This window comes from Nasonia vitripennis, chromosome 3 (assembly GCF_009193385.2).
Source record: "Nasonia vitripennis strain AsymCx chromosome 3, Nvit_psr_1.1, whole genome shotgun sequence".
Taxonomy (NCBI): domain Eukaryota; kingdom Metazoa; phylum Arthropoda; class Insecta; order Hymenoptera; family Pteromalidae; genus Nasonia; species Nasonia vitripennis.
This window is the reverse complement of record NC_045759.1, coordinates 13972833-13996959: the sequence shown is the minus strand read 5'-3', so window position 1 is coordinate 13996959 and position 24127 is coordinate 13972833. Positions and strand designations below refer to the sequence as shown.

The 24127-nt window shown below is 40.0% G+C and overlaps 3 protein-coding genes across 9 annotated transcripts in view; 1 reads left to right on the top strand and 2 right to left on the bottom strand.

Annotated features, from left to right (window-relative positions):
- Positions 1 to 2347, top strand: part of LOC100117395 (calcitonin gene-related peptide type 1 receptor) — a 167856-nt gene extending 165509 nt beyond the window's left edge. For 4 of the 6 annotated variants that reach the window (XM_032598069.1, XM_031927682.2, XM_031927683.1 and 1 more), the window contains one exon: positions 132 to 2347. In XM_032598069.1, coding sequence (XP_032453960.1) covers positions 132 to 422 — 291 coding nt within the window. In that variant the 3' untranslated portion in view covers positions 423 to 2347. Of the gene's footprint in view, positions 1 to 112 lie in introns of all 6 variants that reach the window. The other 2 variants (XM_031927686.2, XM_032598070.1) reach the window with 1 other exon arrangement.
- Positions 2348 to 3472: 1125 nt separating this feature from the next.
- On the bottom strand, positions 3473 to 6491 carry LOC100117333 (transmembrane protein 19). Its single transcript, XM_008206336.4, has 7 exons — positions 6320 to 6491; positions 5705 to 6244; positions 5013 to 5123; positions 4657 to 4941; positions 4473 to 4577; positions 4178 to 4393; positions 3473 to 4101 (listed from the first exon to the last, which is right to left on the bottom strand). Exons 2-7 carry the CDS (start codon positions 5853 to 5855, stop codon positions 3947 to 3949), a joined length of 1023 nt encoding a protein of 340 aa, XP_008204558.1. The 5' UTR covers positions 5856 to 6244; positions 6320 to 6491; the 3' UTR covers positions 3473 to 3946.
- A 288-nt stretch (positions 6492 to 6779) lies between these two features.
- On the bottom strand, positions 6780 to 23584 carry LOC100117290 (KH domain-containing protein akap-1). Of its 2 annotated transcripts, none has more exons than XM_001601526.6 (7): positions 23327 to 23584; positions 13153 to 13486; positions 12568 to 13067; positions 11918 to 12430; positions 11503 to 11718; positions 11179 to 11309; positions 6780 to 10787 (listed from the first exon to the last, which is right to left on the bottom strand). In XM_001601526.6, the coding sequence occupies exons 2-7, from the start codon at positions 13431 to 13433 to the stop codon at positions 10692 to 10694; spliced, it is 1737 nt and encodes a 578-aa protein (XP_001601576.1). In that variant the 5' UTR covers positions 13434 to 13486; positions 23327 to 23584; the 3' UTR covers positions 6780 to 10691. The 2 variants fall into 2 exon arrangements, with proteins under 2 accessions (XP_001601576.1, XP_008204559.1); XM_008206337.2 differs by lacking the exon at positions 23327 to 23584 and adding an exon at positions 15752 to 16114.
- Between the last annotated feature and the right edge of the window lie 543 nt (positions 23585 to 24127).

The window sequence follows — 24127 nt, the reverse complement described above, 5'->3', positions numbered from 1 at the left end:
AAACCGTCGTCAATCTCTAATCTACAAAGAGAAAAAAAATCAAATTTCCGTCCGTATCGCGCCAATGGCAGCCGTCCGAGTCGAGTCCATTGTGGGGTGTTGACTGTTGCAGTTTGTCCGCTCGACCGCAGGTCCGATGGCGGGAGAGGAGAAGGTATGACTATCAGTCGGCGCCCTCAGCGGATCCCAGAGACGACAACCACAGCAACAACAACAGATTCTCCGGCAGTAGAGATCTACCGGAGCCGCAACTACAGCCGCTGACGATCGTTGGCACAGCACCAGCAGAGACGACCAGTAACGGCAGCGCCGCCAATCATGCGCCCCGACTTCTACTCAGACGCAGCGACAGCCTACTGCACGAAGCCGCCAACACCACCAGCAATAATAACAACAACAACAATCACCAGTCGCAGTGTTAACGAGCCCGTTGCCCTTGTTCTTGTTATGTATATGCGAGGCTGAAGCCTATGCTGTGGATGCGAGTGTGTGGATGTTATGCTATATACTGCGTTGCGTCGGGATTTATACGAGCCGATTCGATTTCCGCGGCAATTCGGAACTTTATAGCGGTGTCTGAATTGATTTTGCGTTATAAGAGCTTTTTGTTTATTGAATTTATATGACCGATTTTTTAGGTGAGTTCAGTTTTCTTAAAGATTGTCGCAATTTATCAACGTCTTATTTCTTGTGCCGTCCGTTTGAAATAATCTTCATCGTCGGAGGTTTTGAATTTCGTGGATTTAATTGTGTTTAGCTTTTGTCAATTTTGTGCTGATCGAAGAAGATGATTCTTGAATTTTCTAATAATGAAACGGTAGATACCATTTGTATATATCTTCGCTGATTAATATCTATGCGTTGAATCAATCTTTGATTTTTTTTAATAGAAGTTTCCATGATTTGTATAGAGAATTTATGTATGTATAGTTTTTTATAGCCGTCAAAGCGCAATCGCGTTTATAAAAGGATTGCAAGCTTTGCCATTTAACTGTTCGTAAGCAGATTTCATAATCATTATTTGCATTCAACGCTGATGAGAAACATCCTCCACTTATCAGACCTTAATCTCGGGCAGTTTATTTATCGATTTGACGTTTTACAGCATTTATACATTGGATTAAACGATATTTTTATTGCGACAGCATAAATATAGCTTTGAATCGATAAAACCTTGCCCGGATAGTCGAAAAGAACGTCAAACGGATTTTGTATCTAATTCTATAATTTCCAACAAAATGATTTCAAATCTCTTGGATACTTTTGAATAACTGTTAAGAATGTAAAATAATTTAATCAACGTTCTAAAAAGTATGTATTCACTTATTAACATAATAAAGCTTACTTGGAAAGTTTCATTTAAAAAACTCTTATATAATAAAATTAACAATCGAATTGTTGATATTTTCTCAATTTATTAAAGTAAAATGTATCTTATCTCGAACTGTATAAAATTTTTATTACTCGAAATAATAATATTTTTAATATGTTGTAAAGCAAAAAAAGGAAATAACCGAACAGGCAGTAGATGCACATTGCACATGCTCCAAAAGGAATCGATAGTCACATATGAAACATACATATTGTATAGTTTTAGTTTACGCATATAATATGGACCTTTCAAGAAGGAATTATTATTATTGTAAATATTTTACATCGAGTTCAAACATTGAAGTAATAAAAATTTTATATTTATAAATACGTCAACTTTTTTTGAGAAATAAGTTGTTATGAAGTGCATAACATTATCTTCCAACGAATCTCGTTGCACTGATGACTGCCAAATAATCAGTGGTTTATCTGATGCGCATATAACGAAAGAATCGAATTCTCGTTGCTTTGTGCGCGAGGCGTTATGTAGAATTGTATCACGAGAATAACGAAACTGTAATTGCTATTATATACGTATAAAGTAAAACACGATACATGATAATATACAGAAGCAACGTTAATATGTTTAAAAAAATATTTTAAACAACTATTATATATATTTGTATGTTAACAAAGCAACGTTTGTTGGTAGCTATGTGGAAGTTGCCCTACAAAATAAAATATGCTAACAAAGAGAAAGTTTTTAAGTAACAAAAAATTACAAATTATACGTAAGCTGTAAAATAAAATTTTAAAAATTGTATATGACAACTATTCAGTTTGGTAATTTCGAAGTGTCTCACTTGGGTACTTAGATACAAGAGAACAAAGTATTTTGTTACGAATAGTTAATTTTTTGACATAAAATATCATGCTGTAAAATGTGTACCTATATATACTTGTATAATAAAAGAAAATATGTGAATGATTCATCTTTGGCGACGAAGTCTTGTATAATGGAATAAATGATTTAATTACAATAATGGGGAAAACGAATCACTTAATATGCCATATCATACAGATTGTATTATTGTAAAATGCGGAAAGATATCTTAGTTTTTGTACCAAATAAATGAATTTATATTATATACATTGCAAATATATATATATATATATATATATATATATATATATATATATTCAGTACACAATTATATAAATGCTGAATACTATAAACACTCATTTGTACAATGAAATTTCTTGTATAAAAAAGCGTTGATTTTGCAATTTAAAATATTTCTTGTTAAAGATCACCCTTTTTGAAAATTTCACTAATAGTATGTGATACGCTTTTTGTAATATTTCTTTATGATACGTATGGATACAGAAATTGATTTTTTAAATATATTATTTACCTTTTGAGTGGTTAAGATAGTAAACGGTATATTTCCAAAGTACTAAATAATCATATATAGTATCATAGTAAATTATAAAAAAGAAAGCCTGTAAGTGTTATAGATAAACTATCAAGTTTTTGAAATATATTAATCCATTTCAGTGAATAATGCATTTTAGCCTTTCTTTTTATAACAAAAAAGCCAATTTATTTTGCTTAAACGTGTCCTATTTCTCAATTAAAAAAAAAAATTATTGATTTAAATGACCGACCACGCGTGCTATTATAACATAAACAGGGAATTATGTACCTGACCCACCTAAATTGAAACCCCTGATACGCTCTCCTTAGTCTATCTAATTACAAATTCTTCCTATAAAAAGTATAGCCCATTTTTGTCTTGCTCATGTATAAGCTCCTATAATAGTTCGTGAAGATCGTGTAATCAACGAAATTTTACGTAAATAAAAAAAAATGATAAATATGAAGGAAAACCGTTCGATGTATTTTCGCAAGCCGAATAAGAGCTCGCCTATCGAAGTAGACGTTAAGGCATGTACGTTTTCCAAAGGCGATATTCTAAGAGTTGTAAAAAAGCAAAATAATTCTGTGTACCAGAAATAAAACGATGATTATTACATGGCACAAATTAAAGATACCTGTACATAACAAATAAAAATCTTTGTATACAGAATGAAATGTATGTGAATAATTTAAGAATAACATGTAAGAGATGTGTTGAAAAGGAAATTCATAATATGTACATGTGTTTAGAAACAAATAGACGTTATTATTTATCAACCACTCTTGTACAATCTTTCCTCAACGCTTTATAATAAAAAATCTAGACATGGCATATTTATAAAATGAGTAAACACATATAACGTAAGAATTAAGTATAAACACTTTCTACATTTAATATAATATACAAATAGTAAATACGAAGATATAACCTTATGTTACTTTCTCAAAATTCGTGAAATTCTCAATAACACGCACACCAATCACTTTTCAATAACTTAAGTTTGCTGCCGACGATAACATATATACATGTATGTATATATACGATATCTATACGATGTAGCAAAAATATTGCTCACTCTCCTCAACAACTTTACTATTTTTAATTGACATCTTTATGGCTTATAATAAGAAGCCGCAAACTAAATATAATTGCAATCAAATATCACTCTGTCCATATAAAGGTATAAAAACAATTTCATTGCTCTCAACAATTTTTTAAGGCCATACAAGATTTGCTATTCTTGGAAGTGTTAGAGCTATAATTATACTTGAGAGTAAATTCACGCTGTGGTTATCGAGAATTTGTCTGCCACTAATGTGTTTTACACCTTTTCCTGGCCTCTCCACTATCATTCCCTTCTCGTTTATTCCTAAAGGCAATAAGAATTTTATTATGAAACTTACTTAACATTTTTAGAAAAAATTAATCAAAAACGTATAATCTACCTGAATATTGTAAGGTTGCCCCTAAAATAGAATCAACAATGCTACCTAACAATCCTCCAACTCCACCCAAAACTATAATTGGCCATTGAGGAGCCGCAACTTCGAGAACAGCGCTATCAACTGCATACAATACAGTTAAATAGTGAAATAAACCTACTACGAGACCACCTAATGCTGAAACTAGCAGTCCCACCCAAGACACTGCACCATTGGTACCTAAATATCAAAGTTTAAAAATTAAAAACAACTTGGTTAAGTAGAAGTATGTGATACTAAAAGTAAAATATAAACTCACCTCTCGGTACTCTCTTTCTTGAAGTAATGAGAAAGGGATCTGATTTGCCAACAACAGTGCCAATTTCTGAAGCCCATGTATCTCCATTACAGCAAGCCGTTGCACCTATCAAATAATTTACAAGTTTAACGACAATTATGAACAGCAAAGCACAGATTGTATTATAAATAAAAGTAAACTTTACCCATTATTCCTATAGAAAGCCACGAACTTCTGTAATCTTTATCAAAGTCAATTGGTCGTTCACCACAACCAACATCTAATAAATATAAAATGGCTAATTGTGTAGCCATTCCACCATTGCAGAGTACTTGGATCCAATTTCTTTGACCTCCTTCTTTCAGTTCCTCAATGGTTTTCTTTTTTTCTATACGAAATTTTGTAGCTTTTGATGATGTGAAAAAGAAAGCTATCAAGCATGCCACATGGGACAAGCTCGTTAATGTTAGAATGAAGCCCATCATAAAACCTGTAAATAACCATAGTTAAGGTATTGTATGTTCAACATTATTTGTGTAAAATAAAGATGATGAAACTTACCTAAGATTGCTCCAGACATGACGATTGCTTTCCGTTTCAGCCCCCATAATGAACACAAAATTGGGAGGAGGACTGCTACAAGCCATCGCCAGGGAGATATGACTATGTATCCTTAAAAAGATACTTGCACTTTTAGCCATCATTGAATAGCAGCGGTAAATTTATTAAAATCTACATACAGTGTTATTTTTATGTTAAAAGAGTCATAAAAAATTAAGAAGTCAGAAAAACAAGTTTTAGAATTATTATCTCTGAACTAGTATTTTATTCATAGCACTCCATTTGAATGTCTGATGCCAAAGACGTAAAAACATAATATTCATTCAGTCATCAATACACATATGCTGGCGCCAATACTTTTTTCAAGGTCATTTTTATCAGTCTCATACAAGCAGCTGAACTATATACTGCTGTTATGAATAAAATTTAAATTATTCACCATCTGCCTCAACAATGCACCAAGTTACGTCAAGTAAATACGGTACCAATTTAGCTATTTCAAAACTAACAAAACTTTGACCAACCACATATTGAAAAAAATAATTAAAAATCAAAACAAACGAATAAGTCTCGCTACTCTTTATATGTAAAGAGCAAAACTCTTCTCCATAAACTCTAGCTAAAGGTTATGTTAAATAGCTTGCAAAGAAAACACATCCTACCTATAGCAACAATAACAAAGCAAAACTCACCGTCACTCTGATGTTGCTCGACGCTGGGCGACAAGAAGGAATAAACCACGTTGATGGTCCAGAAGAGCATCGACAAGGGAATGGCGATGGCGCTCAACAGCACCGGGATCAGGACAGGCGATCTCCGGTACTCCTCCTCACCGCGATCCATGGTTACTTTCTCCGTTGTTTTTTAAAACACGATATGGGGCGCCGTTGCCGAGCTACTAGGTAGGATGTACACCTATACAGTACCTACTCATCAGCTAGGCCACGAGAAACTGACTACATTCGCCGGCTCCTATTCCAGCCCGCTGTCGACGTCCGACTGCGCGTAAAGTTTTAGAGGTGCTATTCAAAGTTCAAACCAGCAGTACGTATACATATATCGTAGCGACGCACATCGTCACGATACGATATATCGATGTATCTTATGGCTATGGTGTCGTTCGCCACAATATGTGTCTGTCGCAACTCGCATCGCACGATATCATATGCCCATACACCATACATAGACGCGTGGAGCTTGAAGGATCGCGGCCCAGATCGAAACGCCGTTTACTGTTGGTCGTTTGGAACGTATTTACGTATAAATATAGGTATATATAGGACGTGCGCTAAACGAGGTATACTTACTATCAGTCGCTTTCTTGATTTCTTCTGCGTTCGCGATTTGGATTTTCTCTTCGAGAGACAGTTAAGTACGCAAAGCTGCGTCGAGGACTTTCTAAAGGTTCGATTTGCACTAGTCGAATTAATTTATGCAGATCGGCGTTCTCGGATGACGCTGGTCGTTACGCTTGTTTTTGGTTCATTCGTGCGATATCGTGCATTATGCTAAAAAATTATATTGCAGAATTTTTATGAAATATTAATGGCGCAGCGAACGACGCACTGTTTTGGTTCCGATGTTATGTAAATCTGAATGAAATATGACTTATCTTTGTAGAACTAAAAATACGTATGGCACTGTACTGCTCCTTTGCGATAAAAGAAAACAAAATATTTCGAATCTTATCTAAGTAAAATTAATTTCGTTTTAAGCTTGTAGCTTTGGGGTACAGGGGGAAATGAGTGAACAAATTGGCAAACGTGGTTAAATTAAAACGTAAATTTAATGAAAGCTCCAAAGATACACTGATATATATATTTACATACAAAACTGAAAAATTTCTTCGGATATGACAATAAATGAAAAAAGTTATAACTCCTGCGAGCTGGGGATTATGATCGACGATGCTGTTTATGTACAAGTACAAAACATCCGCAAAAAGTTACTTAAAAACTGAAAGTTACTTAAAGTGGACTTTAGTCAAGCGACGTGATTTTTGTGCCGATAAACTGCAGTCTATGAATATATAACAAATTTGCTTAAACTATATCATTTTTGTACAATATAACAAAATTCGCGAGAAAATTTTCATCCTCATTTTACTTGCACACTCTCTCTCTCTCTCTCTCTCTCTCTCTCTCTCTCTCTCTCTCTCTCTCCTCTCACAGTTAACCGATCAGTGTGTAACAAAATTTTTCACATATCGCATAGCCGGCAAAAAGTAGTGTTTATACGAGAATATAGTACATATTGGTGGAAAACCCCGTTGCTGTGTGTTCAACTTCTCGGCACAAGAATCGCGCGACTTCGCGCGAAATCGCAAGTATGCATCTACAAAAATATGTCTATCGTGATTTTCTTTTATACGCATCAACAATGTTTTTCTCAAGTATGAAGTTGTAACATTTCAAAGTCATAGAAAAATTTCTCGAGCTAAGCGCAGTAAAAAAGTTATATAAACCTTAGTTTTTTTCGACGTTTTCTTAGCATTTTTTCTCTCTCTACTATGATAGTCTTGTCATTCGTATCTTTGTCGCGTATAGCTCGCTTTCTAGAAAAAATAAACAAAAACAAAATTTGACAAAAATTCTCATGATCGATCACAAGATAAATTTTAACTTAAATATTACAAAAGTAATAATTTATTCCTTGCAATAACATTTTTACTGGGTTTATTTCATAACATCACCTTTCATTCGTCATTCAATCACGAAAGATCGGTTTAAAAAAATAATGAAGATAACTACGATACTCTTACTTCTAGCAGAAAAAAACAAGGTAATTAATTTCAAATCTCGTCAAGTGTACAATTCAGAGAAACTTTTACACAATTTTACAAAAACCTCGCAGGGCCTTGCTTTTTTTCTTTTAATTTTATTACTATTTTTCTTAGTAACATCATTGTATAATAAACCTTTGTAATTGCAATCAAATAATTAAAGAAAAATATTTCGATCTGTTTTTAGTATTAAGAAACAACTATTTGTAACGAGTTTTTAAAGAGCCACGTTACGTCGATCCCCAGCCTCATGACCATGAAACCGTCAATACGAAATATTGTGACAGTGGAATTATCTTCAACTTTATCTCAGCCTTAAATTACAGTTCCCTCCACTAGAAGGATTTTACGAGCTTTCACCCTAGCGTTTATAATTCTTTTTGAGACGTTCGCCGTCAAAAGCTTTTATTTTAGCAGTGTGCATATAGGCATGCATATAGAAAAGAATATGTTTTTATCCAGCATTACGAATATTCAAATGCTTTTGTGATCTTTTATTCTGGTATATAGAAATGTACAAAACTACTTCAAAAATATCAATACCAGTTTTTATACAATAATATATCAAACATACTTGTAATAATATTGATACTAGGTTGCACAATATTGATATCCATTAGACTGCCATGACGGGTACAGAGGTAAAAATTCAATTGCAGAAATAGTAGTTTCACTTAATGCATAAATTATATAATCTGAGAATGAATTCCGTAAAAAATATGTGAATCCTCAATTTATGAAAATATTTATTTTTAATTTATATTTCGAAAATTACTATTGATAGGTAGAACAGGATGTTCTTTAGTAGATATAAATAAAAAAGTTCATTTTTGTAGTAGCTTTGTTTTGTAAATCCTAGTGTTTTGTTGCAAGCTATGATCTCGCATTCGTACGTATGATCGTAAAATATATAAATAAACTACATTAAATCTCGTCACACTATTAACGCATAGAGCTAATAACTATCCGATATAACTATTTGTAAGTATATTATAAATATATAATAGTCGGAGATAGTAATGTTACAATATTTACAATGATGAGGTAAATAAGCCTGTAATTAACGAATTCAGTTAATTAATCTTCGTTGCAAAATGGCTTTAAACCTCGATATCAAATCAAGATAATCGTGTCTCCTTTGACTGTAGCCCTAATCATGTACTTCAAGAATTATTCTAAGATCTCTTTCACTTTCACTCTGAACTCTTTTCATTGTCGTATCTAGAACTATGAATTATATCGTGTAAAGTATGCCTTTGACGTAGAAATTAAAATTTAAACCTCCACGATCAAATGAAGTGAGGCTAGTTGTGAATATCTAAAATTAACGAAGACTATATATGGAGCACTCGATATTTCATTATTCTTACGGAAAAATTTCAGTGATTCTGCTTGTATGTAATGATTGTAAGGAAAATTGACAGTCAAGTATTAAAAATATTTGGAATTTTAAATTTGCAAATGGCTGACAATGAACAACTAATTTCAAAAAATGATTAAACAATCGCGGGTATTAATAACAGCTGTATCTACATCTACATTTTTGTGAAGTGATTACTACCTCAAATCGATTTGTATCATCCCGTACATGCAGAACTATAGATATTGGTAAATTTGTTACAGGATCGGTAACGTTTCATGCTTATTATTTAGCCAAAATTTACGATCGATTTTCATCTCTTAATAGCATGTATTCAACCAAATTTTTCCATGAGGCTGATTAATGTCAATTTCACTGCCCTTAATAGCACATTTCTTTTTCTTTAATTTTAGTTTAACTAGTTAAAAGTACAGACTGTATAGTATTTAAAGATACACCGATATATAGATAAGTACAAAAAAGAAATACAAAACGGCAGGTTGTGAGCGACAGACTTTAACTAATAGTTTAACGAGTGACTTCTGTTAATATATACGAAAAAACATTGGCACAGATACGAAAAAAATTGAAATGCACCGTAACATTCGAACGCACGCATGGCGACTTTTTAAAATAGACTCTCCAAGGTTCTGAAATATGTAAAATGTCAGTTTATATGTATTAAGTAGCAAGATACTGTTAAAAACGTCTTTTCTAATATGTCAAAGATTTGTTTATAAAGCAGTATACACAGTCCTTCAAGTATACTTTATCCTAAAGTGGGCACATCTTGAAAAATTTGGCTTAAAAAATTTGATCACAACTGTTATTTAATTTAAATTTTAGTTAATTCTTTGAATCTATCTCTATATTATTAATGAAAAAAATGTACCTCAAATCGTTTATAAAATTTAGCTGAGATATTCTAAAAATACATCGCGTCTTAGAAAACCTTAGCCAGAAAAATATTTATTACACTCTGGGTATTTTTTAAATAAGCTACACATACGAACTAAATTAAAGCCAAATTACTCAAAAGAGTTTCGCTTCAAGATAAGCACACGATCACATATAATACTTCATAAAAATATAAATTTATAACATATTAAAATGGCGTTCTTAAATATCAACAGCACCTTACAACTAAATAGTTTGCCTGCTAATTAAATGTTATTTACAATCGAATCTATTATTTATCGATATTATAGACGATTGCGCCTTTTTAGCTTTATAAAATTAAAACGAAACGAAAGTAAAGAATATGAACGTTTAAATGCAAAAACTTCGCGATCGCCAATGTCGGATCAAGTTACGGCGGAAAAATCGATTTAATTTATTTAAAGAGCAACGAGCATAATTAATTGTCTAGAGATCCAGTAATCATAAATCACAAAAAATTACTTTTTTCAGCATTCAACGTCAATCTTCACTCGCAAATCTCTCACACTTTCGTCGCATACCTATATCTTCTCTCGACTTTTTTTATCATTTTCAATTCGCAAATGGAGACGATAACTATTAAACTTTAGACTTAGATTCACACGGAGGATAGCACTTCCTGTGGAGCCACCTCCTCTAAAGACATGGGTTCTGCCAGTCCTCGAGCTATCAGTTCGTCTGCTATAGATATGACCTGAAACGTAAAGAAAACGTATTTTGTGTATATTCGAAATACAATACAACTGGACATATTATATCTTCTATATTGATCAGTAATTACAATGGTGACCTCAATAAATATTCAGTCCACTACTTTCTTTAAAAGCATCATTTAATTGGAATAAATTAATATTTCATCGAACTTTATGTTTTATTTATTCGACAATTTATATCGCAATAAAAACGCTTCTACCACTCAAGTCTTAATGAAACGTAAATAATATATGGCAAAATAATAAGCATAATCCGCTGTTTCGATCGATTGTAAAAATAATGAAACGTAAATAATACACGGCAAAAGAATAAGCATAATCCGCTGTTTCGATCGATTGTAAAAATAATGAACATGCAATAAATATACTTACGCCGTGTTTATGAATATTGTAGTATAAGTTTATAAACGTGCTGCAGTCGGCGTAGCCTACGATTTGTGCTTGGCCTACAATGCCAGTGCAAATTTGCGCTACTACGGTATACGCTTCTTGACTCCACTCTTCTGAAAAATCGAAATATTATCAATATAAACTTGATGTCAGATTAACAAATCTATCACCGATATACCGTGCTTTCATCAGTAATTAGTTGTCCTCAAAGGAAAAATCAGTCCACTACTTTCTTCAAAAGAAGCATCATTGAAAGCAAAATTGGTTAAAGATATTATAACCGCGAGGAATTTGGAAAATGCTTACCTTCTTTCGGCTGAATATTCGCTAAAAATACTTCGATGGCTTGGAAGGGCAAGGTGAGGTAGTCTGATCGTATTTTTCTCATATCAGCATTGCTGAACGTCCAATAACCACCGTGATCGACCAGACGTGCCAGTGTCTGTTCTCCTTTCGGGTCTGGGTTCTCAATGAATACCCTAACCCATTTGTTGTACCACTTAGCTACGACAATCATGCCTTCTGCAAAATAAAAAAAGAGGCGCTTATTTAGACTCGAAAATTTGAAACTAAACGAATTATAAGAATTTTGTTGATTAATCAGTTTATAATAATTTGACCTCAAGGAACATTCAGTCCACTACTTTCATCAAAAGCATCATTTAGTAGAGTAACTATAGGTATAAAATTGACGAATATTACGACTGACAGTCGAACTTACTGTTAAGTTGATCGGGTACGGGGGGTGACTCGTTAGTCTCGTACAGCTGCGTCATCTTCTCGTCCAAGATTCTTAGCGACGGGAACGTCGGATGTGTGGGCAACTGTATGAACAAATGATTCGGCTTGATAATGTGACTGACGATAACATCGTTATTGACACCTTCGATAAGGGACAACTGCATGAGCTCCGGCACCCAGGAAACCTCCTCGGGTACCAGCGGCGGGTACTCAAACTGCTCGAGGGTCAGGTGTGGGTAGTTCTTCTCGGGAAATTGTTGCCGTATGAGTTCAAGAGCGGAGGCAATGCCATCGGGTAAGCCCTCGATGCAGCAGAGCTTAAGATCGCGGTCGGTAGGATGACGCCTTACCGCGATGTATACACCCGAGGTGCTACGTATCTGCTGAAGAAACTTGCCACCGCGACCGATGAGCTTGCCAACTAGTTTGACCGGAATCACGAACTCGTAAGTTGTTATGTGGGTGTCCTTCAGGTGGCACTTTATGCTGCCTCCTATGGTGATGGAAAATCGAAATTAGAAGCTGCTTTGTTTTGATTGGCCGGTACAAGTGTAATCGGCGAGTTTCCGCACGTACAGCACAGCGAATTCCTCGCCGTACGAACACGAATACCAATAATGTACCACGTACCTTTACCACTGTCCGTGCTGCCTTCGCTTCTGGCCTCATCGGTGACGCTTCCTTCGAGCACACCGGACACGGGACTGTGGTTAGCTGAGTCTCTCTCGGAGAGGGCCTGCCTCTGCTTCTTCTCCTCGCCGTTGGTCTGATTGTCTTCGATGACCGCTTGCTTTTTCTCACTCGGCGAGACCTTCACTTCCTGTTTCTGCTCCTGCTGTGCTTCGCTCTTAGCAACCACGAGCTTGGTCGCCGGGGCCTCTTCCTCGATGACGTTGTCCATGATGCTGGAGTTTTTGCTCTTGTTCAGTTCCGCCGAGGACTTGCTCTTGGACATGTAGTCGAAGCCGTTCTTGCTAGGATTGCTGCCGAGCACGATCTCTCGCGTCTCGGGCGTGCTCTCGACGTCCTCGTACCAAGGCGTGTTGCTCAGCTCGATCGACTTGCAGGACAGCAGGGACGAGCTCGACTTACGGTTCGGTATGTCTAGACTCTCGCTTACTTTTCTGGGGCTGCGAATCGCGAATAGGAGTTGGTTAGATGGCTGCATTTATTGCAAAATTCAATGGGCATAATGAAAGGGAGTTTTCTATTCACCTGATGATCTCGTCGATGGGGCTGCTGGCTAAATGGTTGGAGTTGTTGAGGGAGAATGATTCGTCGGTGTGAATACCGGAGTCGCAGAGGTTACCGTTGGCGTTAACCTTGGGCTTGGGACTGGAAGTGCTACCGTTGACCAAACCGGTGTCACCTTTCAACTTGGAAGCTCCACCTGGATCAACTCGATCCACGCGTCGACGTTTGTACCATAAAAGACCAAGAATTAAGGCGAACGCTGGAAGGCTCCACTTCACGAGCTGTGCCTGACCGAGCGACATGCTTGTTGTCCACGGTTGGCTCCGTTACTCAAAAACGGCGATAGTCGAAAAATCTGCAACAATGCAAGACAAAAATAAATTAGAACGATCAAAAATAGGGGAGTTTGTTTTGAAAGAGCCTTAAGCTACATTTTCGGGATACGCATTCTTTCCTTATCTTCCGGATATGAAAGATTCCTACTTATCAGGTGGGCATACAACACCCACGAGCCTGTCTACACGACGAAGATCGTCAGCGGCGATAGAGAGAATCCGATATAAATAGAGCCTATCCCCTCGAGATCGTCGGTACTATTATTATAAAATTACGACAAAAATAAACCGTCTCGACATAAAATACCGCGGATGCGTAAACGCGAATCGACGAAAAGACTGCATAACCTTCGCGATGGCGTGACGCCTGATTTTTCTAGCGAAGAACCTTCGTCGATGAATTTTGTACGCGGGAGAGGCGCGCGCGCGCGAATCCAAAGCCAGTTACGAAATGACCGGCACGCGTGCTTTGGTATAAGGTGTCACGTGGTCTTGCTCTTATGGTGAGAGAATGTCATTCGCCCGACGATTTATCCACGAGGAAAAAATTTTTTTTAAATCAAGGTTGGCTTTGCTAATGGATTCGGTAATAGTAAGGGCCTCTGGAAAGTTGGCGGGTGAGTCAGTCGCTGCGCTCGGAGAATACCCGATGAACGAGACTTTTTTTTAATTTTATTTGAATACAAAGGGCCGTTAAGTGAGGAAACGCCTGGATTCGAGAATTTTATCTTTTGACGTGACAATCTTTGACGTGACGGTAGCAAACAATAGCGAGAAATAATAAATAATCAAACTATATATTATTTCGCGGTAATATAAGCAATTTCATAATTCCAAGAAATGTTATGGCACAGCCGCGGTGGTCACTGTATAGATCCAGCGACAAGTATTGGTCTATAAAATCGGGTCGAGAAGTGTGTACTAGAGTTATTGACTTCGGCTAAAGCCAAGCTGTCTCGCGAGCGACAAGCTATTGTAAGCGACTTATTGAAGCCAACAGGTAATTCGCTTTTCGTTTGCCTAGCAAAGTTCGATGATTGAAAAAGTATCGCTCGTGTACCGAGGAAAATTTATTTTTCTATATACGTCATTTTTACAGTAAATAATCTTCGTTTACGTTGTATTATGGATTACGTACAGATTGTTCGCGTTCGTACTCGCTTTTTCTCATTATTATTCACAATAACGAATGTCGATCAAATGATACGCAGTGTTTGCAAAGCCCGCGTTGCCATTTTCCACGTGCATAATATGTATTTTTTGAACTCGATTTTTTGCCCTCACACGAGCAATCGATCTGTACCAACCATACGCGCTAATCATTCAAGTATTTTCTTCCGTCAATTTTCAAGCACACACAGAAAATCATGGCACGTTTTGATAAAGACATCGAGAGAAAGATTAACAGAAAAAATACGACGCCCTCGACGACAAAGCTTAGCTATAAACCTCTCCCTCGATGATAAAGCATACAGTTACGACATCCTCCTAGATCATCATCAGAGCTATTATCGCACGTCACACAGTAGTAAAGCCTACTGCTGTTATCGCCTAACAGCAGAATATTCGCACTCGCCGAATTAACAAACGCCGAAAATTATAGCCAGTCGAGGAAAAAAGATTACAGACAACCGGTTTTATTTATTTATTTTTTTTAATTTCATTTCTAATAGTATAGACGCTCGTGTTTGCACGCGTTCGTGATAATATTCGCGAAGACCTTCGCTTGCAGTTTTCCGACACCTCGGCTTCTGTTGACACAGGTGAAATTAGCCAAGTGTTATCAAGCTATTCGTGTACGAGGATATTTCGTTTCTTATACTCGCACGCGCTCACGTCTAATGCCTCTTGGACTTCTTAGAAGTGTTGCTGAAATTTTCCACTTGATAATATTCCGTTGGACTATTAGAGATTCATTTGCCAGATGGATATATCTACAATGCTTTGTGTCGCTGTCGTTGTACAGTCGTAAAAATGTAGATTCACGTTTAATTATTCACGAAATTGTTATGTATAGTCGCACTTTCCTTATAGGCCGAATTAAAAAAAAAATCACGATGTCGAGTAATAACTACGACGAAAGATTGATAAACTACTAATTAGAAAAATAAAAAAAGTGCGACGAGCACGTTGTCGGCGCCGAAATAAAAGCGCGCGCCGCCCGGCGCACGTTCCGGAGTTTTCGATCGCCGTGTTACCGGGCTCACATATGGCACGAGCTAACGCGCCAATAATTCGCGATTCGAACTCGATAGTCCGTTGACAGATTGCACCTTCGCACTCACCGATGGTCGATCCATTTTTCCAAAGAAACGATGATCCTCGTGAAACGATTATCTCTTCTCGCACTTTACGGCCTCACTACTAGACAATATAACCTCTATTTCCTTCCAGACACGTGAACTCCGAAAACCCGATGTGTGACACGTTATGGCAAACCAGAGAGGAAAAAAACAAACTTTGCGGGAAACTGGAGACACGACGACCGAAGTTAACGACCACTGCGAAAGATCGATCGTTACAGTATTCAGAGAGAGAGAGAGAGAGAGAGAGAGAGAGCGTGTATAGTAGTTTCGCAGCTACGAGCGATCGAAAGAACGGAGCAACGCGGAATCCAATCCAGCAGAGCCGTACGCGCCGCTGGGACTGTGCCGCGCCACCGGTTCTCGCTCTCTTTCTCTCTCTTTCTCTCTCTCTCTCTCTCTCTCTCTCTCTCTCTCTCTCTCTCTCTCTCTCTCTCTCTCTCTCTCTCTCGCCGTGTTCCCAGCACGTGGCTGCGGTGGCCGAGAGGAATCCGCGCAGGCGCGCGACCGCTCTTTTTTCGAAAAAATTCGAGCCTATACTCTCTGTGCCTCTCGACTCGCTCCGGCTGCATGTGCGTATACGTATACATGTATAGATCTTCTTGAACTTGGCCGGACGAGGGGAGGGGGAGTGAAGGCTCGGTGGTTTTCATTTTTTTCGCGGGGACGACGTGGAGGACTTGTTTTTTAAGGGAACAGGTTCGTAAGCTGCAGTTTTATCGGATTAATTTTTGTGATGAAATTTACGCTTGTGGGGGCGCGTCGATGGGAAAATTTCGTTGTTTGCTTGGTATGGTATTGTGCTTTTGGGACACAATAGGCCGCGTTGGTGTACACTCGGAGAGATATGGGTTCGGGGAAAACATGGAAAAGCGCCGACAGAGTGCATTGAAAAGAGAAGAGAAACGAGTTCTCTCCTGCACCGAACGTACACGTTATCTGCGTGAGTGAAAGCGTGAAAGGCACAGAGTGATAAAAGAACGTCCTTGGACCAAGACTTCGCGAAGTTTGTGGGAGCGCGCAAAAAATTCATTAAAGCCTTTCATCTCGGCGCTTATATATATTATGCCTCGAGGTGATATAACTCGTTGACGTCATATACGCACGCGGGCCGTTAGGAGTTTTCAAATCGATACTAATAATTAGAAAATTCCTATACGTAAACAGTTTGCAAACGAGGCTGTATTCTTCCGGCGACTGTTTGAATACATTATTTACAACAAGACACATAACAGCTGTTGGGTCGTTCACAGACGAGTATGGCAAATGTTTGGTTTAATTTTTCGGTAATCCTATACTTAAATAAAATTCACAAGCCAAATACGAACATACCGACACCATCCCGATATCCTGTAAAGACACTGGGAGGCGTATCCTTACGAATTAATTCATGACACGTCTGAACAGTACCTATGTATTTATATACACCACGCCTGCATAAACAGAGAAAAATATTCACAAACTCCGAGATCCAACAACAATCGAATCGATATGTAGACCTCCTATGTAACCAGCACATCTCAACTCACGCCCAGGCGCGGTGAAGGTGTCTGTGTACAAGCAACGCGCACATGTAGATGAGCTCGCGGTTCAACGTGCACGCTTGGAATGCCGGCACGTAGTCGTCGTCGTCGTCTTCGTCGTATTGTCGTCAGGTCGATGAAGTAACCATCGGAGGAGAGAGAGAAGAGAGGAAAGAAGCCGTCGCGGAGTATGTGGAGGGCCGAAAGGGACGTGGCGATGTGGGTGAGGGGATAAGAACGAGAAAGACTGGGAGAACGGGCTGTTAAAAATCTCTCGGGGACGTACATAAGAGGGGAGACTTTTTGGAGATTCTTTTTGGGACGGGGTCTTACGTGGTTTTCGAGACGTGTAATTGGGCTTTTGCGCTCATGGAGTTGCGCTGCGCTGTTTAAAAGGCTGAAGAATCACGAGAGGGGAGTTTTGTCTGAGTTTTTACCGCGATGAAGATATTATAATTCATGCCTCTCGTTCATCGAAATCGACGCTCGAAGCATCCGCTTGAATAGAACGGACGTTATACATCGAGATAAGAGACACTGTTACACTTTGTAGCCAGCAGTGCGTGTCCGAGTCGCGCGCGCGCACGAAAACTACTTTTCCAACCGGCCTATTGGTAAACCAACTCTCCCGCAGAAATATCACCGGCGAGAATTATAATTTCCTCGATACTGCAGAGCGAGTACCGCTTATATTCGAATTTCAACTTTTACCCGCCTATTTCCCGGAATTTCTCGGGTGCACTGAACCTCGCTGAATAGCAAGCATAACAAACTCGAGATATTTACGTAATGTCGTTGAAAATTTATATTATCCATCTGGAGCAGGCCAAAGATTCAATCGTCTCATTCGCGCGAAAGCAAAGCATTTTTCAACGGCGCCGAAGCTCCGAACGCGCAGCAAACCCTCTCGAAAAAAAGAGGCAACAGGCCATACACGTATGTATAGGTATACGAGGGACCCACACGGGGGGAAGGAAGGATCCCCGTGAGCGTATACACGTGGAGAAGAGAAGAAGAAAGAGGCCGAGGAGCAGGTAGGTTACAAACGGAGCGTCCCTCTTCTCTCTTTGCGATCTCGTTTCTCCGTCTCATCTGCGCAGTCCCCGCGCGCTGCTTTCTCCGAGCTAAGTAAGGGCGTCGCAGACTCTCTTCGATGTGGGAATTTCAGTTTCGGCTTATTGTCGGTGAAAGTTTTTTTTCGGCGCGCTTTTGGCTTTAAATTTTGGCGCGTTGTAGGTTTTGAAGGGTATTTGCATTTTCTGTATTGAGTCGATTTGTTTTCGGGAAGACCTCGCGTTGGAATTCTAGACGAGCAAAACAGAAGAGAGTGACCATCTGCGTGATGGCAAGGTCGTTGAGTAATGAGTAGGAAGTATCGGTGCAGAATTAATTTTTGACTTGATTATTTTGTCGTGAGTCTTTATTTTTCGTACGTAAACCTTGTGGTTTTATTATCATATTTTTCGTGATAATTCTTCAATTTATATTTTGAAAAATGTTACTATGCAAATGCAAGTTTTAATTTAAGTACGGAAAATTATCATAATGACCCTCAACATTAGTAAACGACGATAGACGAAGAAAAAGACTGATTAGCAGGCTTATAATGTTTAATCTATGATCATTTTTCATAGATAGCGTTTTAAAACATACACATCGCCGATCACTTCGGACTACATTTTCATTCGACTGGAGGGAGCACACAAGATGCGCTTGTCTAATCTAAATTCCTTTTGCATTATTTTTCCAATAACAAAACTTCAGCAAAAATATCACTTTTTTCAATATCAAAAAATAATACTTCCCCATACATCAACGACTCGGCATATAAGACATCCAAGAAATACGCACACCACAAAAAGAAAGAATTAGGTCACATACGTCGCGCCGCCCATGCGCGCCATAGAAAGTTAGAAGACCAGCGGAACAGCTAAGGCGGCCTGAAGCCTAAACTTTATCGCGGCCTCTAACGAAATCTGTCCCTGAGAAGCCCCTCGCGCGCGCGCGCGCGTTTTCATCGCACGCACACACATGAAAACTTCGCGCCTACGAAACGAAACGAATTTTTGTTTCCTCGACGCTGCTTACTATATATTATATCGACGACTGTCCGCGTAGACGTAAAGCTGTGTATAATGAATTTCCAGAGGTGACGGTGTCCGTGGATACAGTATAAAGCGGTATTGGACACACGGCGTGGCTCGTATTACGCAAGAGCGCGATTTCAGCGAAAGTCCGACTAAAACGCGTTCTGTATAAGAGCGTTAGGCGCGCGCGCGCGCGAGCGAGCTACTCATTATGCCGCTGCTGATGCTGTTACTAACGTTTACACAAAAATGTAAATACTAGATTGCGCGCACCTTGGGATGCCTTTCTCTTTTTCGTGGAAATTTCATCTAATTCGCCGCTTCGTTATTGTTTATCATAGCTTCGAAAACACTTTATGAAGCATAAAAACTTTTATACGTTTGTTTATAAACATTGAATGCAGCGCGGGCTATCGGACTGATTTACGAATGTCTGCTTTTACAATCTCAGCCGAGAGATAAACTTTTTACAAGGGTACGCAATTCCTTTTGAAAAATTCGAAATAAAAACGTTTAGTCCACGTGGGAGCATACCGATCCCACACGCATATCAAATACCCATACCCTCCCGGAATATATAAGCTGTAACACATAAGCGCTCCAGACTACTCCACGTTCAAAAATAAATGAGGTCAAATCCGAGTACGTCTGCCCTACAGTGTATATAATAAGGCTAAAAGCTACGTCTAAAAATCCCCATGTTTATTCTCTACACAACACATAATTTATAGATCACACTGGGATACGATACTCCCTTGTCTCGGGGTCACCGAAGGCGTCTACATTGCCGACACTCGGAAATATATACACACACACATACACACACACATACACACACACACATACACACACACACGCGCACGTCGTCGCCTCGTAGTTTATTAATCGGCAGCTTCGGCTCTTATCGCCGATGCGTGAATGCGAAACAGAGTTGCGCGTTGTTTCAAATTTATTATAGCGCCCGAGAGCGAGTTTTTATCGAACCGACGCTACCGCCGCGTGTGCGGAGAGATTAGCCGTATAGAAAACTTGTTGCATTTTTCTTCCATTTGCCCGGCGCGCAAGATTACGTAACCGATTCGATCTTACTTCATTCAGCTAATCTGTGTTCTATATGCACAGTTCGACGCGCTCAGTTTATTCAGTAACAGACGTGTGTTTTTTTCATTTTAAAATGCTTCTAGGTGTTATTTAGGAAAGGGCCGACCTTCGAGAACAAGGCCGTGCAAAAAATAGACTCTTTTGCATACACGATTAAAATAATTTTGTCGTACTAAAAAAAAAAAAGAAAATTGATAGAAATGTAAAAAGTCGATTGTCGCTTTCTAGCCGCAAATCTCCTATGACGCATAGGAGAGCAAACGCCGGGCGGTTATTTTTAAGCCGCGCACGAGTGTAATAAAACTTGCAACAATGTAGAAACGCTTCGCTCGCGCGGACAATCGAAAAATCTCCGAAGAGCGCTGTGTAACATTGTCCAACGGAAGAGCGATAATTAATCACGAATTCAGCTTCTTATCTGACCCGTTGCCCAAATTATTTATCTCTCTATACACTCGAATGTTCTCCATCGGTTGCCATCGCCAAAAACTTCACGTACACTCACTGTTAAAAACTTCCTCGGCAGCACATCCTCGAATCGACCGCGACACCGTACCGAGACACAATGTCTGGTACGCGTTTGCGCCTGCCAGCGCAACCCCTCGCAACTAACAATAGTGCAAAAGGGAGCACGCAGCAACTCGCGCGAGGGAATCTCGCTGTACTTGATATCCGGATAGCACGATCGAAAAAAGAGGTGGGGATAGTAAAAAAGGCACTGCAGGAGCCGGTCCTGGCTGAATCGTCTTTGTATGGGTTTTTATTCGATTTTTGAAAATATCATGTGAAACGAACAATAATATTTTATTTTTTTTATGACTACGAATCGTAACGGGAGTTTGCGGGCTGCAGGTTGGTGCCGGCTTTTCAGTCTACGCTGCAGTAAGAGAAATTTCGCTGAGCTTGCGAATTTTTCCTCGGTATTATAGCGTCGAGAGGTCTTTCTTCGCGGAAGACTGATTCCTGTGCTCTTTCAGTGGATCCTGAAATTTCTAGAAGGAATGTATGGTATATCGTGAAAATCAACCGATTTTTTCTCAGCGCCGGCTTCGAAACTATTTCTACCTGTTTACATCGACGCCGAATTTCGGGTTGAGAAAATCGCTTTCGTATACAGACCCTCATTTACATCCTTATTAAATTTCTCGCATGAAACGGGTTTCCGGACAAAGCAGCCTTTACTATCAACCAACGCACGCGTTTAACTCGAATTTTCTCCCCCTCTCTCGTTTTGCGAAAACTACGTAGTTCATTTATTCATCACTCAACAACGCAGTTTCTCCCACAGCCAGTAGCTGCTGCCAGGAAGACTCTAAAATAGAATCGCAGTCGTCTTGGGCAAGCCGGAAACCGCGCTGTGAGCGTATATTTTCCCAAACAAAAGCGCGTAGAGCAAGGAAATAAAAAAAATTGCTCATTGTCTCGCAGCGCCGTATCATCCCTGCTATCTATCTATCGGCTTCCCTCGTCCTCGACGCACAAAGCTTCCTAACCTCTCGCCCACGTGAATCGCTCCGAAATCCACGCTTTTTCCCTCTCTCCTCAACGGAGACAACAAAACAAAGCCTGCAGGACGATAAGTCGCGCAAATTACACTCTTGAGAGAGAGGTACGATCGCGATGACCACGGCCGTGGACACGCGCGCGCGTTACGTCGCCTTCGGCCTTTTATAAGTACACACACACACACGCGCGCGCGCGCGCGCATAGAGAAGAGCCAGCGGAATGTTCCACGGCACGCACACGCACACACGCTATTTCCAGATACCGTATACACAACGAACGTCGTCGCTCTCCCCGAGGATGAGTGGCCCGCGTGCACGCGCGCGTGTATTATTATATATCTATCTCTTGTTCTGCGCGTGCTCTATATAGTACTACCACATACCGTAAGACTAGACGCGAGTTTTTCTCTTATCGAATGTATAGCGCCTGCTGTGCTCTCTCATGTAAACAAAATGTACACATGAAGTAATCGTCGTCTATCCTACAACTAGCGCGAGTAAGTGAGTAAAAGACACGACGTGTTTTCACCGGTACCTACTCGTGGATAAAAACACAGGCTGTATAATAATGCGCTCGAGGATATCCCGGAGCTGTCACATGTCGCGTTTCCTACGACGCACAGTCACGGCCGACTGCAGCGAGCGACTCCACAGCTGCTTCGGTCGGCGAAACGCGGGTAAACAATTAAACATGCTCTCTCTCTCTCTCTCGCTCCTCTTCCCATAGCTATATACAGGGCAGGAGACCCGGCCGAGCGTATCTTTCCGTCGCTACGAAGTAAAGGAAGAGAAAAAAAACTAGCGGATCGAGGAGTCGAAAAAGCGGCGGCGCAACAATGTCTGCGTCCGCCTCTGTCAGACTCGCGCTAATACGCACACTTTGACAGGCCCCGCGCCGAAGGCTGGGTACACAGGAGCCTCCTTCGGAGAGGAACGAGCCTCGGCGTCTCGCGTCCATATTGCATAAAAGAGCGCGGCGACGAAAAAAAGCCGACGAACGGAGCGACACACTTCGCGCGGCGCTGCCATTTCGTATATAGACATGTATAGCTATATATAACGCACTCTCGTGCATGCATGCTGCAGTCAACGGCCGCTTTGCCGGCTCCGATTAACCTCCCCCGACGAAGCCGAGCGACATTTTGTCCGCGACGAGTCGCCGATCTCCCGGGGACACTCGCCCGGACGATGCCCCAGGTCGATGCCCGAGTCGAGGAGACGAAGGAACAAGGGCCGCGCGCGTGTCTCGAGAACACGCGGCGCGTGTTCCGGCAGCGAGTCTCTCGCGTGCGCGACATGTACGCTGTACAGGCACTCGCCAGAGACGGATTGTAGACTCACCGGGATGTGTTGTTACTGTCCGGGAGACTGTCGACTCTTAGATTCAACTGTCTTCTGGACGATGAGGACTCTTCCTCGGTAGTGCACTGCACAATTCTCTCGGTAATATCCTCTGTTTTGCTAGATGCTTCTTCGCTCGGGCACACGAGGCGCAATATGGCGGTGCGCGCACCACGACACACTCTCGCACCGAAAATCCGTTCGGTTCTCTCTTGCGCTGATGTAGCCGCGCCGCGGGCTCGTCTCTCTCGATATATTTTGTCGCCGCGGCGGCACAGCTCTTTCTCTCGCTCCCTCTCTTTCTCGCGCGCGCTCGCTCCGTCTCACTTGCTCTTCCGATGCGGACGTTCCGGCGAAGCGATCGCGATGACGCCAAGCGGGGATAGACTGTACCATAGGCGCGAGGACTGACCGCACTGGTGTAGAGTTGGAACGAGGGTTGCTGCTATATCTGTATTTGGCGATCAGGGATGAGTTTTCAGAGGCGTGAAACTACACGCGTTGAAGCTGCTGGTGACGACACCGCATAGCGCGCGGGAAAGGGGGCCTATATTTTTCGTTGTTTGAATCTGCGGATTTGCATGATTCGGGCGTGTGCGCGATGCAGTGGGAGAAAGGTTATGCGAACGTGGATGATTCTTATTTGTTTGATTTTATTCTTGCTCGGAAAACATATGAATATCTCGCAAGATTTAATTTTTAATGGTGACTTTGTTACAAAAATTTAAATCTGAATTATTAATAAAATATGCGTTTTTTACTTGATGACAGCATACATGCAAAACTTAGAAATACGAGAAC

What these genes read in the sequence shown, in the direction of transcription:
- LOC100117333 (XM_008206336.4), bottom strand. Translation starts at nt 5,855, where the DNA reads ATGGATCGCGGTGAGGAGGAGTACCGGAGATCGCCTGTCCTGATCCCG. An exon ending in CATGTCTGGAGCAATCTTAG is followed by an intron (nt 4,942 to 5,012) that starts GTAAGTTTCATC and finishes GGTTATTTACAG; the next exon opens with GTTTTATGATGGGCTTCATT. An exon ending in AAGAAAGAGAGTACCGAGAG is followed by an intron (nt 4,394 to 4,472) that starts GTGAGTTTATAT and finishes TTTGATATTTAG; the next exon opens with GTACCAATGGTGCAGTGTCT.
- LOC100117290 (XM_001601526.6), bottom strand. Translation starts at nt 13,433, where the DNA reads ATGTCGCTCGGTCAGGCACAGCTCGTGAAGTGGAGCCTTCCAGCGTTC. An exon ending in CGTACCCGATCAACTTAACA is followed by an intron (nt 11,719 to 11,917) that starts GTAAGTTCGACT and finishes TTTATTTTGCAG; the next exon opens with AAGGCATGATTGTCGTAGCT. An exon ending in GAATATTCAGCCGAAAGAAG is followed by an intron (nt 11,310 to 11,502) that starts GTAAGCATTTTC and finishes TCGATTTTTCAG; the next exon opens with AAGAGTGGAGTCAAGAAGCG.